Source organism: Acinonyx jubatus, chromosome X (genome assembly GCF_027475565.1).
Source record: "Acinonyx jubatus isolate Ajub_Pintada_27869175 chromosome X, VMU_Ajub_asm_v1.0, whole genome shotgun sequence".
Classification (NCBI taxonomy): domain Eukaryota; kingdom Metazoa; phylum Chordata; class Mammalia; order Carnivora; family Felidae; genus Acinonyx; species Acinonyx jubatus.
Genome location: NC_069389.1, coordinates 10,281,403 through 10,294,871, shown reverse-complemented (window position 1 = coordinate 10,294,871; position 13,469 = coordinate 10,281,403). Strand labels below are relative to the sequence as shown.

The 13,469-nt window shown below is 45.0% G+C and overlaps 1 protein-coding gene across 6 annotated transcripts in view; it reads right to left on the bottom strand.

The window, feature by feature from the left end:
• The window catches only part of OFD1 (OFD1 centriole and centriolar satellite protein), an 80,630-nt gene that overhangs the window by 18,976 nt on the left and 48,185 nt on the right, over positions 1–13,469 (bottom strand). For all 6 annotated transcript variants that reach the window (XM_053202086.1, XM_053202085.1, XM_053202087.1 and 3 more), the window contains 6 exons: positions 9,214–9,321; positions 7,138–7,274; positions 6,462–6,635; positions 4,317–4,423; positions 2,210–2,329; positions 229–302 (listed from right to left, as the gene is read on the bottom strand). In XM_053202086.1, coding sequence (XP_053058061.1) covers positions 229–302; positions 2,210–2,329; positions 4,317–4,423; positions 6,462–6,635; positions 7,138–7,274; positions 9,214–9,321 — 720 coding nt within the window. The remainder of the gene's footprint in view (positions 1–228; positions 303–2,209; positions 2,330–4,316; positions 4,424–6,461; positions 6,636–7,137; positions 7,275–9,213; positions 9,322–13,469) is intronic.

Genomic DNA, 13,469 nt, shown 5'->3' with positions numbered 1-13,469 from the left:
AGTTGGATAAAATCCTGCTGGTGAATCACTAACCTTTGCGAATATACGAAAGGTTAAACGTGAAGATTCACAAAAATGTATTAAAAAACCAATTTTGTAAGATTAATAAAACCATGTACTTTTTGCAGTAACACCAGGTGTAAACGATAGGTTTTTTTAGAATACAGAACAGGCACTCGCAAGCTAACAGCCTCTGTCACAGTGAACAGAGCTCGTCCCCAGAGTCACCTTTATTCTTCCTTTCATCTTCTATCAGCCTGTGAGTTCTAGCGATATAGTTGTCCTGGAGTTCAAGTTGATACCTGCAGGTCAGAAAAACTAAAATGAGCTTGTCACTCTCCTGGATGGACTATCAATACCCGAGCTTATCTACGGGACCGGGGCACCGAAAGTGACCACGTGCAAACCTCAGACTCTCTCAAGAAGAGAGCCAAGGATCTGAATTCCAAACGTGAAAGGTCTGGAGAACTCTGTTGTGATCCTGTAAATTCGGTCCCCAAACTCAATCACACAAAACGAAGGGTCCTGTTGTTGTGAGGTCACCAAGCACAATTCTCTCTCCCTTGGTCTCGACCGACACCAAGAAGTCAATTAAGTTAAACTTCCGGTGTGCGTGACGGGCCCTAAATCCCAAATGATAACCAAGTCGGTCACTTGCAATTCACCTGTCCCGTCTCTCTTCCCTCAGAGAGGAACTTTTGCCCTTACGGGCTGAGCACAGTCCTGACGGCTGACTGCCAACAGCATGAGATCTGAATTAGAGACACCCAAAGGCTCATCTTCCGGGGTTTCAGCCACCTCCACCAGCTGTTGCCAACTGACTTTGCGGTTGAGAGGTCAGAAAAAGCAGAGAGGCACTCCCATGATGTCCTCCCAAATTCAACACTGGCTGAAACCATAGAAGGACACCCGAGGCCTCCAAGGACACACCAAGACAAACGATACCCAACAGTTCTCTGTATCCACGGCTATGCTGAATTCACATATACGTGTTTCATTTATTCTGCATTTAATGACTAGAACTACTTCAGTGTTCACTAGTAGGTTAGAGGAGTGGACATAAAATATGTACCTAAAATCCATTGTTTCAAAAGTCATACAATGAAAATGGTGTTTAAGTTTTATTTTTAATTAGAGAGACAGAGACAGACAGAATCCCTAACAGGCTCCACACTGTCCGCGCAGAGCCCGACGTGGTGCTCAAACTCACCAACCATGAGATCATGAACTGAGCCGACGTCAGACGCTTAACCGACTGAGCCACCCAGATGCCCCCTACTTATCTTTAACAGCAGTTTTTAAAAACAACCTCCAGGGGAGCCTGAGTGGCTCAGTTGATTGAGCATCTGACTTTGGCTCCGGTCATGGTCTCATGGTTCATGAGTTTGAGCCCCGTGTTAGGCTCTGTGCTGACAGCTCAGAGCCTGGAGCCTGCTTCAGATTCTGGGTCTGTCTCCATCTCTCTCTCTCTCTCTCTCTGCCCCTCCCCTGCTTGTCCTCATTCTCTCAAAAGTAAAATAGCCTCCAGAAACCTTTGCAGGTATGATGTAATGGCACAATGACAAATTAAGAGCAAGGCAATAAAAATGAGGTCAATTACTAATAAATACCCTGAGAAGCCGAGTTGAATCCTCTCTTCACTACACACGCATTTACTATTAACTGAGCACTTATTAATTTCAATGTTATGACTTCTTGGCTGTGCAAACTGAGCAAGTCGTAAAGTGCCCTAACAACTTAAAACAAACCACAGGTACTCAGGAAGTGTCAGAGAAGCTATGAGGAAGAATGAGAGATGCCTGGGTGGCTCAGTGTGTTGAGTGTCCAACTTTGGCTTAGGTCATGACCTTGTGGTTCAGGAGTTTGAGCCCTGTGTTGGGCTCTGAGCTGACAGTTCAGAGCCTGGAGCCTGCTTTGGATTCTGGGTCCCCCTCTCTCTGCCACTCCTCCTGCTTGCTCTCTCAAAAACAAATGTTAAAAACAATTTTTTTTTTTTTTTTGTCAAATGAGCAGAGCATGCTATTCTCTGTATCTTTTTAAACCCATCTTAAATGCTCACAGGAAAGGCTGGACTACCAATGACAACATAGATGTTTTTCAACCCTCAATTTTGCCATCAACCGTCGGCTCTATCTACTTCATCAGTGTGGCCATGTTTCCAGCAACTTAATTCAGACACAGGATTTCTTTAACAAGGCCAAGCAATTACTTGAGCAGCTCATTCTTGAGCTTCTGGTCATAGGTCTCCTCAATATTCTGGACATTCAGCTCCCGTTTCCTAAGTGCATTGGTTGCTCTTTTATTTTTTTCTTCTTGTAGCCGCTGAGCCCTGCAATTAGCCAAAGAGAAAGAAAGCAGGTAAGAAAACCCCAACATCTGAAGTAACACATTTAGAGGGAAAGAGACACCTTGTGTTTTTAGCTCCAGAGTAAAACCTTCACAAGGCTTCCCTGATGGGAAGTGAACTGAAAGAGCCAGAAGTCCCTCTACTTTACCAACTTTAGCTCATCAGCTAGCAGATGGCACCTGGCTAAGGGGACTGTCAATGTGTCGTGACCAAAGTGGTTTCTTACTTTTCTACACTTACAGGAGAAAACCCACACTCAAAAAGGGGGTACAGGGGATCAAGGGCCACAATCAACTGAGGGGTCAGAGAAGGATGCTTTTAGTTACAAAGCCACAAAGCCAAGTTTAGTGTACCTCAAGTGTTTGTTTCTTCTAGATTATTATTTCTTTTTTTTTTCAACGTTTATTTTTTTTTTTGGGACAGAGAGAGACAGAGCATGAACGGGGGAGGGGCAGAGAGAGAGGGAGACACAGAATCGGAAACAGGCTCCAGGCTCTGAGCCATCAGCCCAGAGCCTGACGCGGGGCTCGAACTCACGGACCGCGAGATCGTGACCTGGCTGAAGTCGGAGGCTTAACCGACTGCGCCACCCAGGCGCCCCTAGAATATTATTTCTCACTGTGAGACTTAACTGATTGGCCCCTAACAATTAGAGGTACAAGATTCGTTTTTGGCATTCAATCATCTATTGACTGAAGAGGCCGAAAACAGAAGATGGGTCCATCAGAACCTCCAAATTCGAAGAATGGAGTGCTTTTCGTGGGGAGACCTTCAAACACCTACAAAACCAATTCCAGAGCCAGGAATCAGGTTCACAGGCAGTTAGACCAAACCACAGGGATGGGAGGGCTCCCGGCCAAGCATAAAGGCTTGGTGTTAGAGCTCCCTCTGCTGCCCCATCTGTACAGCAAAGGACGAGTAAATCCATTCACTTCACTTAATGTGCTTACAAGAGAGAGGCAGGGCAAACAGAGGTTCAAGAAGTGGTTACATAATCATGATTATACAATCCAGAATCTGCCCAAACTTTGTCCCTTTTCTTTTCTCTCACATTAGCAAACTGCCACTTGAGAATTTCCAAAGAGAGTAAGGTAGGAAGAAATCAAATGGACAGAACCTGCGTAAATGAAAAACATTAATAAAGACAAAGACAAACCTCTTAAATAAAATAGGGTTCCTGGAATATTTCGAGTTTCAAGATGCCAAATGGGAAAGAAAGCTTAATTCCACCCACTACAGACTGGGGAGCTTGCTCTTAATCCCAGCTGAGATTTGAAGGAGGATACAGATGTGAGCACTTAGGGAAAGGAACACACACACCAAGATTAATGGTTTCACCCAGGGGTGCCTGGGTGGCTCAGCATGTGGCTAAGCGTCTGACTTTGGCTCAGGTCCTAACCGTGCGGTTCAGAAGTTCAAGCCCCTGGTCAGGCTCTGTGCTGACAGCCAAGAGCCTGGAGCCTGCTTCAGATTTTGTCTCCCTCTCTCTCTGCCCCTCTGCAATTGGTACTAAGAAAAAAAAAAAAAACCACCACCAGTGGTTTCTTCGCCCAGTAGGAGTCGTGTCAGAGCCACCGTCTTCCCCCTCCCCCAACAGCAGCAGTGCAGGAGAGGGCGGCAGGTCCGGGTATCTGGAATTGTTACTTTGCACACATGCAGCTACCGGATGTGAATGACTGGATGTAAATGAGAAACATGGCATTTGTTCAAGCATTATCAGCTTCTTCAAGTCACGTGTCTGGTCATACTGTAGCCCGATGATGGCATCTCACTCTGCTTTTCATTCTAATGTGTACTAGTTCATAAGTGAAACCCTAGTCTTTCTCTTCATTTGTGCCTTTTAAAGCTAGGTGGGATCCCCTTTACAAGTGAACACTCTATTTGGCAGTTAACATCAGACTATTAAGACGTGTATTTAGTTCTTTTGAATCGTCATTCTGAATATCCCAAACGAACACACGTTACTCACAATTCAAAAGCTTCCATTCTTTGCTTCAGCTCTGCTTCTCTGCCTCTTAGCATGTCTATATCTTTGAGGAGAAGTTGTCTCTGAGCATAAATCTCCTTGGTTTCAATCTGTGTACAGAAGCATTAGTTTTCAGCAAGCAAGCTAAAGAAGATATAACAGATCCGAACATAGTGCTTCCTCGATTCCAGAGAACTACAGATACTTAGGGTTACAATTTCACTTTCAAGAGGTTCCAATTCAGCATACTCTTTTTGCCCATTTAGCCACCCAAACATGCATTCCCTCCTTCAATGACTGTTTGGCCCCATTAGCATATATTCCTAACATATCTGCTCTGTTTAATCTACCTAACGGACATCCCCCAGACACTTAACATTTCGACAAGTGCGTCAGCAAGAAAAGGACACGAAATGTGCATGTAGCAATAAAACTTCCAAAGAATAGAATGCCCCTGGTTCTGTCGTCTCAAAGTTTCAGTTCATAGGTCATTCTGACTCGGTTAACAAGGTGAATGAATGGGCCACACTTCCATTTGTGTGTTCGCTGAGCAAGGCTTCACGGAGTACCTGGCATGTGTCTAACAGCACACTCAGAACTAGAGAAAGATGAACAGGTAGAGTTCCCATCTTTCCAAAATTCAGTGTAGTCAGGGAAAGCGAAATTACACACTAGGATGTGATGACTTTTATAACTAAAATACTTCAGGACTGTGGCAGGAACAGGACCCTGAGTGAGTCAGTCAGGGAAGGCATTACAAGGAAGGGACACAGAAGCTGGGTTTGAAGGCCAAGAGGGTTTCATCGGGGGCACAAGAAGGGCACTGCAGGTAGTGGAATAAAGCCAGGATGCTTGGCATGAGGATGGCCATCTTGTCCAGAGCCTTCAGAGAATCAGCGGACTCAAGGAATATTCTGGTCTGGTAACTGATCTGAACTAGCCAGTCACCCGTCTTGAGGATGCGGGTGTTAACGTAAACGTCCAATCGTCTCAAAGACAGTGGCTCCAACATTGATTTTTCTCTAAGAGCCCCATCACCAGAAACGGTACACGAAATCATAGGACATGACTGGGTCTTTCTGAGCAGTCGTAATCAAGCGTGGGCACTGGGAGGGAGCCCTCCAACTTTCGAGGTCTCCACATAGCAGCGGTTCTGGCTGGACACAGCAGACAGTGTCCCGAATCCAGGCTCGTCTGAGACAGCCCCTTGGGAAAGGAACCAGTTTTTCCTCAGAGTGGACCCCATCCCTCCTGCCACTCCTCGCCCTTTCCACTTCCTGTCCAGTCACTTTCCAGGAGAAATCGAACGGCCACCTTTCACAATCCTAGACTCCGCAATTCCAGGGACCCTCAACCCCTGTGACCCAAGGGCAGCATACTGCATGTTGTTTCTAGTCTTCACGCGACATCTCAACCCGCAGCCCTGTCCTATGGGCCCACGCGTACTCTTCCATCCATCAGTGGCCCGACATCTTGTCCTGGATGCCTCCGAGAACACCACACAGCCCTGTTTCCCCCCACCAACCCCCTGGGGTAGTAGCCGCCCACCATCCCCTCCGGCCCCTTTCACCACCCCACCGAACCCCAAGGTCCTCAAGAGGCTGCCCTTCTCAAGCCAAGTAAACTCAGCTCCGTCAGGTCCACTGCCCAAGCGCCTCGATCTTCCCGCCCTCGCTAACCTGACTGTACCACACCAACTGCCTACAAGCACCTGGTTCGATCCACTTCGGCTGCGGGATGCCCGTGTCACGGCCAGGGCCTCCACACAGCTCCGCCAGTCCGGCCTGCTTCGGAGGGCTGTTCGGCCCCCACCCCCACGCAGCCGTTCCACACCGATCCTCTCCTTGAGGCTGCCCCCCGACCCTCCCATCTGCCCGAGAGGAGGGGGCGTATTCAGCGGGGAGTTTTGCCTGCTCCCAACATGGAAGCTAGCACCCGCAGTCCCTTCCTCCCAGCGCTCTAGGGGGAGGAAGTCTCCATAACCTTTTCAAGGCCAGTCCTACCACTTGTGCTCTGGACCTCCATCCCTCATACACCTGTAGGGCTTGATCTTGGCTAACCAACTGTCACAACCCACTCTAGGGCCTGAAGCCCATCTACAAACAGCCACAGGAAATAGACACCTGGCAAAGAATTGGAAAATCTTACCTCTTGGTGCTTCTGAATTCTCTCAAAAGCCAACTTCTCCCGAGAAATAAGGGCGTCAGATTTTGCTCGACAAGCTCTCTCCAATTCGTTCCGGAACTCAGCCAATTCCCTCTCAGACCTTCTTTTCTCTTCCATCTTAACTTTTGCTACTTCAGTATCTTTAAGATACTTTAACTGCCAATCAATCACCAATTATTGTAAATACCAAAACTATACTAAGAAAATAACTTCTCTCTTCAGGGTTAGGTTTAACACTAATGCTCTAATATACTTAGTTTAACTCATTTTTACTTTGATCTCATTCATTATACGTGTAGGATTCACTCAAAAGGCATAAGAAAGGACATCAGTTGGAAAGAAAAATCATGCGTAACAGTGTATCACATTTGTTAATAAAAATTCTCTATTTTTCCCCCCCCATACCCAAGATGAAGACATCACAGGACACCTGGGTGGCTCAGTTGGTGACACGTCTGACTTCTTGATTTCGGCTCAGTTCATGATCTCATGGTTCTTGAGCTCGAGCCCCGAGTCAGGTTCTATGCTGACAGCGTGGAGCCTGCTAAGGATTCTCTCACCTTCTCTCAGCCCCTCCCCTGCTTACATTTGCTCTTAAACTTTTTTTTTTTTTTTTTAAAGACATTCAAGACAAGCACAGCAACAAGATACAGCTCACCTTTTGACACATTTCTGCCCGAAGCTGCTGTTCTATTTCTCTTTTATATTCATTTAACTTTACTTCTAAGGATTCTAACTTTGGACGCTGAGGGTAAGCACCTGCAAACTGATCATCAATAAGCTGAAGCTTCTCCACTGTTAAAACAACAACATAGGAAATTAGCATAGGGAACTGTCGTCAGTTGAGCAAGAGGCTGGAGCTCTGTTCAAAAGCACAGAGTATACTTAGGGGCAACGGGAAGGAGGTCTGCAATTTACTTTGAAACCCCACAAAATTAAGATGGATTAATGGATGGGTCGGATAAGCGATCAGGCAAGGAGGATACAAATTTACCAGGTAAGTCTAGGTATACAAGTGTTCACTGTACAACCGTTTCCACCATTCCTTACATCGGAAATTCTCACCATCCAATGTCAGGGGGAAAGAAAGCCAAGAGTGCAACTTAAGTCAGAAAACACTGGCATCTCTTCCCAGTCCCTAAGTGCCAAGGCAGAGAGTGCTTTTATTGGACTGTGGTTAAAGTCGACTGACACGTTCAAAACACGGACCTTAAAATAAATCAAAGATCACGTATTTTGACTCCTCTGCTTTGCAGAGAAGGAAGCAGATGCCTGTGCAGTTTAAGTGAGTCCCATAGGGCTAAGCAACTGTGTAAGGGCAGCACTGGGGCTGCAACCTCGTCTGTTGCTGGGCTGTCGTTCTAGTGCTCTCTCCAGTAGAGCCACAGCCGCCACAACAGCTGCGGGCCAGCGTCAACCGACCGCAAACCCAGACTTGCAGGATGAGCTCGATCGTGGAGAACACCACCCGCCAAAAAGGATGCACCGGACAAGGCGGCTGACACAAGTAGTTTGAAGAGATTGGCAGCGTCCGTCTTTTTAGAGAACTTTCAACAGGTTTTCCATTTACTTTTCTGGGTTTTCCAAATGCTTTACAATTGTGTCGTCCAATACAGGACTCTCTAGCCACACGTGGCCACGGAGTACATGAAGTGGGACAAGTTCAAATTGAGAGGTGCTTTAAGTGTAAAGGACACACCAGGTTTCAAGGATGGAGTATGGAAATTTTATATAATCTCATTAACGTTTTCTGGATCAATTACATGTTGGAATCTTTTGGACATACCGGGTTAAATAAATTATATTAAAATAAATTCACCTGTTCCCCCCCCCATGGCTACTAGAAAATTAACAGTTACACATGTGGCTATTATTGGACAGTACTTCTCTAGAATAAGCATGTACCATGCTCCCAATGGAATAAAACCTAGGCCAAAATGAAGGCCTCATCATATAGCTTATGTTTTACTAATAACAGACTTCTCTTTTTACTGGTTAGAAGTATTATTCTCCTTAAGACTCAGGAGGTGCCAAGAAACTGATTAATCATGTAATTTTAGAAAAATTTGGACTCTAGGGGTGCCTGGGTGGCTCAGTTGGTTAAGCGTCCAACTTCGGCTCAGGTCATGATCTCCCGGTTTAGGAGTTTGATCCCCGCGTCGTCATGCTCTGTGCAGATAGCTCCAAGCCTGGGGCCTGCTTCAGATTCTGCGTCTCCCTTCCTCTGCCTATCTCCTGCTCATGCTCCCTCCCCCTCTCTCTCAAAAATAAGTTTTTAAAAATTAAAAAAAGAAAAAAAAATTCGGATTCTACTATCCGTTCTGACCCAGAAGGAACATTTCCAAGTTGTGCTTCCTCTGGGGACCCCTATTTCCTCAGCTCTAAACCAAAGTGATATGCCACTGACTTCTCTAGTTTTCTCCACAAGGCACGCAGTCAAGGATTTCCTTAGTGGCCATAAATTCAAGTTAGAGGAAACCTAGAGAAGAACCTCCCAGTTATGAGAGGTTGAACCCAACACACAGAGAAGCACGTGGGCCTTCAGAGAGGGGAGGGTGGCGCCGGCGAGCAGTCCTGGCCGCCTCCCGCGAGGCTTCCAGAGGAAGCAGGCACCTGTGCCCCTGTGGCTTGCACCCCTCCCAGTCAAGGAACAGACCCATAGTACAGCACATCAGGTCCGTTCCTTCACTTGAGGAGAAAACAAACATTAAAATTCTGAAGGAGAGCCAGTTACCAAGTGAGTCTTGGCCAGGCAATGTGGAACTTGTCTGAGTTCCCACATCACAGCTCGCTCTGGACTGATGATACTCTGCCACTTCTTTTAAAAACTCCATGAGAAAACCTACAAGACACAAAGCGCATAATACAGTTTCGGCATGTAACTTTTTTCCATTCAACCATTGCATCAACCCTGTTTCTAAGATCTTGGCTTTTAAACATTATCCTTTCTTACATTCTAGATCTTCTAAGAATAATTTCTAAGGAAAGGCCTTTGCAAACATGACACACAACCTAGAAATAACGAGCAGCATCAATCTCACCACATAAGAATTAGAAACCTAGATGGCACGAAATCAAGTCAAAAGACAAGTGATACACTGCAACAAAGTACTCGCGAGGATGTGGAGACAGGAGTAATTTTCATAATATCAAAGAGCTGTTACAAGTCAAAACAATGGAGAAATTAGACAAGACATGGACCAAGTTTATACAAAAAAAGATAAACAGGATATAAACCAACAAACATTGCACTGCTGGTGGGAATGCACACTGGTGCAGCTGCTCTGGAGGACAGTGTGGAGGTTCCTCAAAAAACTAAAAAGTAAACTACCCCATGACCCAGCAATTCCAATACTAGGTATTTATCCAAAGGACACAAAAATGCTGATTCATAGGGGCACACTCACCCCAGTGTTTACAGCAGCACTATCACCAACAGCCCAATTATGTAAAGAGCCCAAAGGTCCATCAACTGACAAAGAAGGTGGGGTGTGTGTGTGTGTGTGTGTGTGTGCAGTATTACACACAATGGAATATTACTTGGTGATCAAACAAGAATCAAATCTTTCCGTTTCCAACAACGTGAATGAAACTAGAGTGTATTATGGAAAGAGCCTAAATGTCCATCCACTGATGAATGGATAAAGAGGTTGTGGTTTGTATGTACAATAGAATACTACTTGGAAATGACAAAGAATGAAATCTGGCCTTTTGTAGCAACGTGGATGGAACTGGAGTGTTATGCTAAGTGAAATAAGTCATACAGAGAAAGAGACCGTATGTTTTCACTCTCATGTGGATCCTGAGAAACTTGACAGAAGACCATGGGGGAGGGGAAGGAAAAAAAAAAAAGTTAGAGAGGGAGCCAAATCATAAGAGACTGAAAAACTGAGAATAAAGTGAGGGGTGGGAGGGAGGGGAAAGTGGGTGATGGGCATTGAGGAGGGCACCTGTTGGGATGAGCACTGGGTGTTGTATGGAAACCAATTTGACAATAAATTTCATATCAAAAAAATAAAAAAACTAGAGTGTATTATGCTAAGCGAAATAATCAGTCAGAGAAAGACCAATACATTATCTCACACACATGGAATTTAAGAAACAACACATGAACAAAGGGGAAGGGAAGGAGAAAGAAAATAAAAACACAAGGAGGCAAACCATCAGAGTGTTGGTTTTTTTTAAGTTTCTTTGGAGAGACCAAGTGCAAGTGGTGGCACAGAGACAGTGAGAGAGAACTTCCAGAAGGCCCCACACTGTCAGTGCAGACCCAGATGCGGGGCTCGAACTCACAAACCTAAGATTATGACTGGAGCTAAAACTAAGAGTCAGATGCTTAACCAACTGACAGAGCCACCCAGGTGCCCCAAGATTTTTTTTTAATGTCTATTTTTGAGAAAGAGAAACATGGCACAAGTGAGGTGAGGGGCACAGAGAGGAAGTCAGAATCCCTAACAGGTTCTGCGCCATCAGCACAGAGCCCAATGCGGGGCTTGATCTCAGGACAGTGAGATCCTGACCTTAGCTAAAATCCAGAGTTGGACACTTAACCGAATGAGCCACCCAAGCACCCCACCATAAGAGATTCTTCAAGACAGAATGGAGGGTGGCTGGAGGGGAGGTGGGTGGGGAGATGGGCTAAATGAGCGATGGGCATGAAAGAGGACACTTGTTGGGACGAGCACTAGGTGTTGTATGTAAGTGATGCATCACTGGGTTCTACTCCTGAAATCAATATTACACTCTCGGTTAACGAACTTCAATTCAAATAAAGTTAAAAAAAAAATAATAAAGGCTATAGATAAAAAACAGCTAACCTCATAATGTATGTAAACAACTGAGCGCTTCTAAGATCAGGAAAAACAAGGATGTCCTCTCTCACCACTTTGATTCAACATAGTACTCAAAGTCCTTGCCACAGCCATTGGACAAAAAAACATCCAAATTGGTAAGAAGTAAAACGGTCACTATTTGCAGATGTCATGATAGTATACACAGAAAACTTCAAAGACTCCACCAAAAGACACTAGCACCGATAAATGAATTCAGTGATGTCACAGGATACAAAGTTAATATACAGAAATCTGTTGCACCTCTATACAGTAATAATCAAGTGGCAAAAAAAATGCCATTTACCACTGCACCAAAAAAAAAAAAAATTATACACACACACACACCTGTAAGTAAACCAAACCAAGGAGCTGAAAGACCTACACTATGAAAACCCTAAAACACGGATGAAAGAATCGAAGATGACACCAACAGAAAATATTCTGTGCTCAGGGACTCAGAGAACCACTATTAACATGTCAATGTTACCCAAAGCAATTTACAGACGCCATGCAATCTCGGTCAAAATACCAACAGCATTTTTCACAGAACTAGACTACCACTAAAATTCGTATGGAACCACGAAAGACTCCTGAAGAGCCAAAACAACCTTGAGGTAAAAGAACAAAGCTGGAGATATCACAATTCCTGATTGCAAGATGTACCCCAAAGCTGTCGTAATCAAAACAGTAACGCAGTGGCACAACAGGCACATAGATGAACAGAGAGCCCAGAAATAAACCCACGCATGTATGGTCAATTAATCTACAACAAAGGAGGCAAGAGTATACACCAGGGGGATAAAGCAGTCTCTTCAGCAAATGGTGTTGGGGAAATTGGATGGCTACATGCAAAACAATAAAAGTGGACCACTTTTCTTACACCACACATAAAAATAAGCTCAAAATGAATTAAAGTCCTAAATGTGAGAGCTGAAATCACAAAATTCCTAGAAAACATAGGCAGTAATATCTTTGACATCAACTGTAGATATGTGTTTTTCTAGATAGTTCTTGCTTCCTTCGCCTGAAGAGACCTATCGGGACTACAAAGTAGCGAGCTTTGGCACAGCAAAGAAAACCATCAACAAAACAAAAAGCAACCTACTGAATGGCAGAAGATATTTGTAAATGATCTATCCAGTAAGGAGTTAATATCCAAAATATATAAAGGACTTCTACAATCCAACAAAAAACCAATCAACAAACGAGTCAAGGACCTGAATACACACTTTTCCAAAGATATTGAGATGGCCAACCGACTCACGAAAAACAGGCTCAACATCACTCACCATTAGGGAAATGCAAATCAAAACCACAGTGAGAGATCACCTCACACCTATCAGAACAGCTAAAACCAAAAAACACAAGAAACTAATGCTGGTGAGGATGTGGAGAAAAAGGAGTCCTCTTGCACTGCTGGTGGGAATGCAAACTGGTGCAGCCACTGTGGAAAACAGTATGGAGGTTCCTCAAAAAGTTAAAAATAGGAGTGCCTGGGTGGCTCAGTTAAAGAACGTCTGACTCCATCTCAGCTCAGGTCATGATCTCATAGTTGTGAGATCGAGCCTCCTGTTGGGCTCCACACTTGGTGTGGAGCCTACTTGGGATTCTCTCTCCCCCCGTTCCTCCCCTGCTCACATGCATGTGCTCTACCCAAAGAAAAAAAAAAAAAGTTAAGAATAGAATTATCATATGTTCCAGTAATTCCACCACTGGGTATTTGTGCAAAGAAAACGAACACTAACTTGAAATGACATATGCATCCCTAGGTTTACAGCAGCATTGTTTACAAGGGATAGATGTGGTATGTAAGTGTGTGTGCACACACGCACAGACGGGGACACGGGGACACACGGACACACACACACACACACACACACACACAGTGGAATTATCACTCAGCCATAAGAACAAAACTGGGGTGCCTGGGTGGCTCCGTCGGTTAAGCGTCCAACTTTGGCTTAGGTAATGATGGGTCTGTGGGGGCTGAAGCCTCACGTCAGGCTCTGTGCTGACAGCTCGGAACCTGGAGCCTGCTTCAGATTCTGTGTGTCCCTCGCTCTCTGCCCCTCCCCCGCTCACGCTCAGTGTGTCTGTCGCTCTCGAAAATAAACACACATTAAATGAAAAGTTAGGAGCTTTAGGATCTTCCAACAGT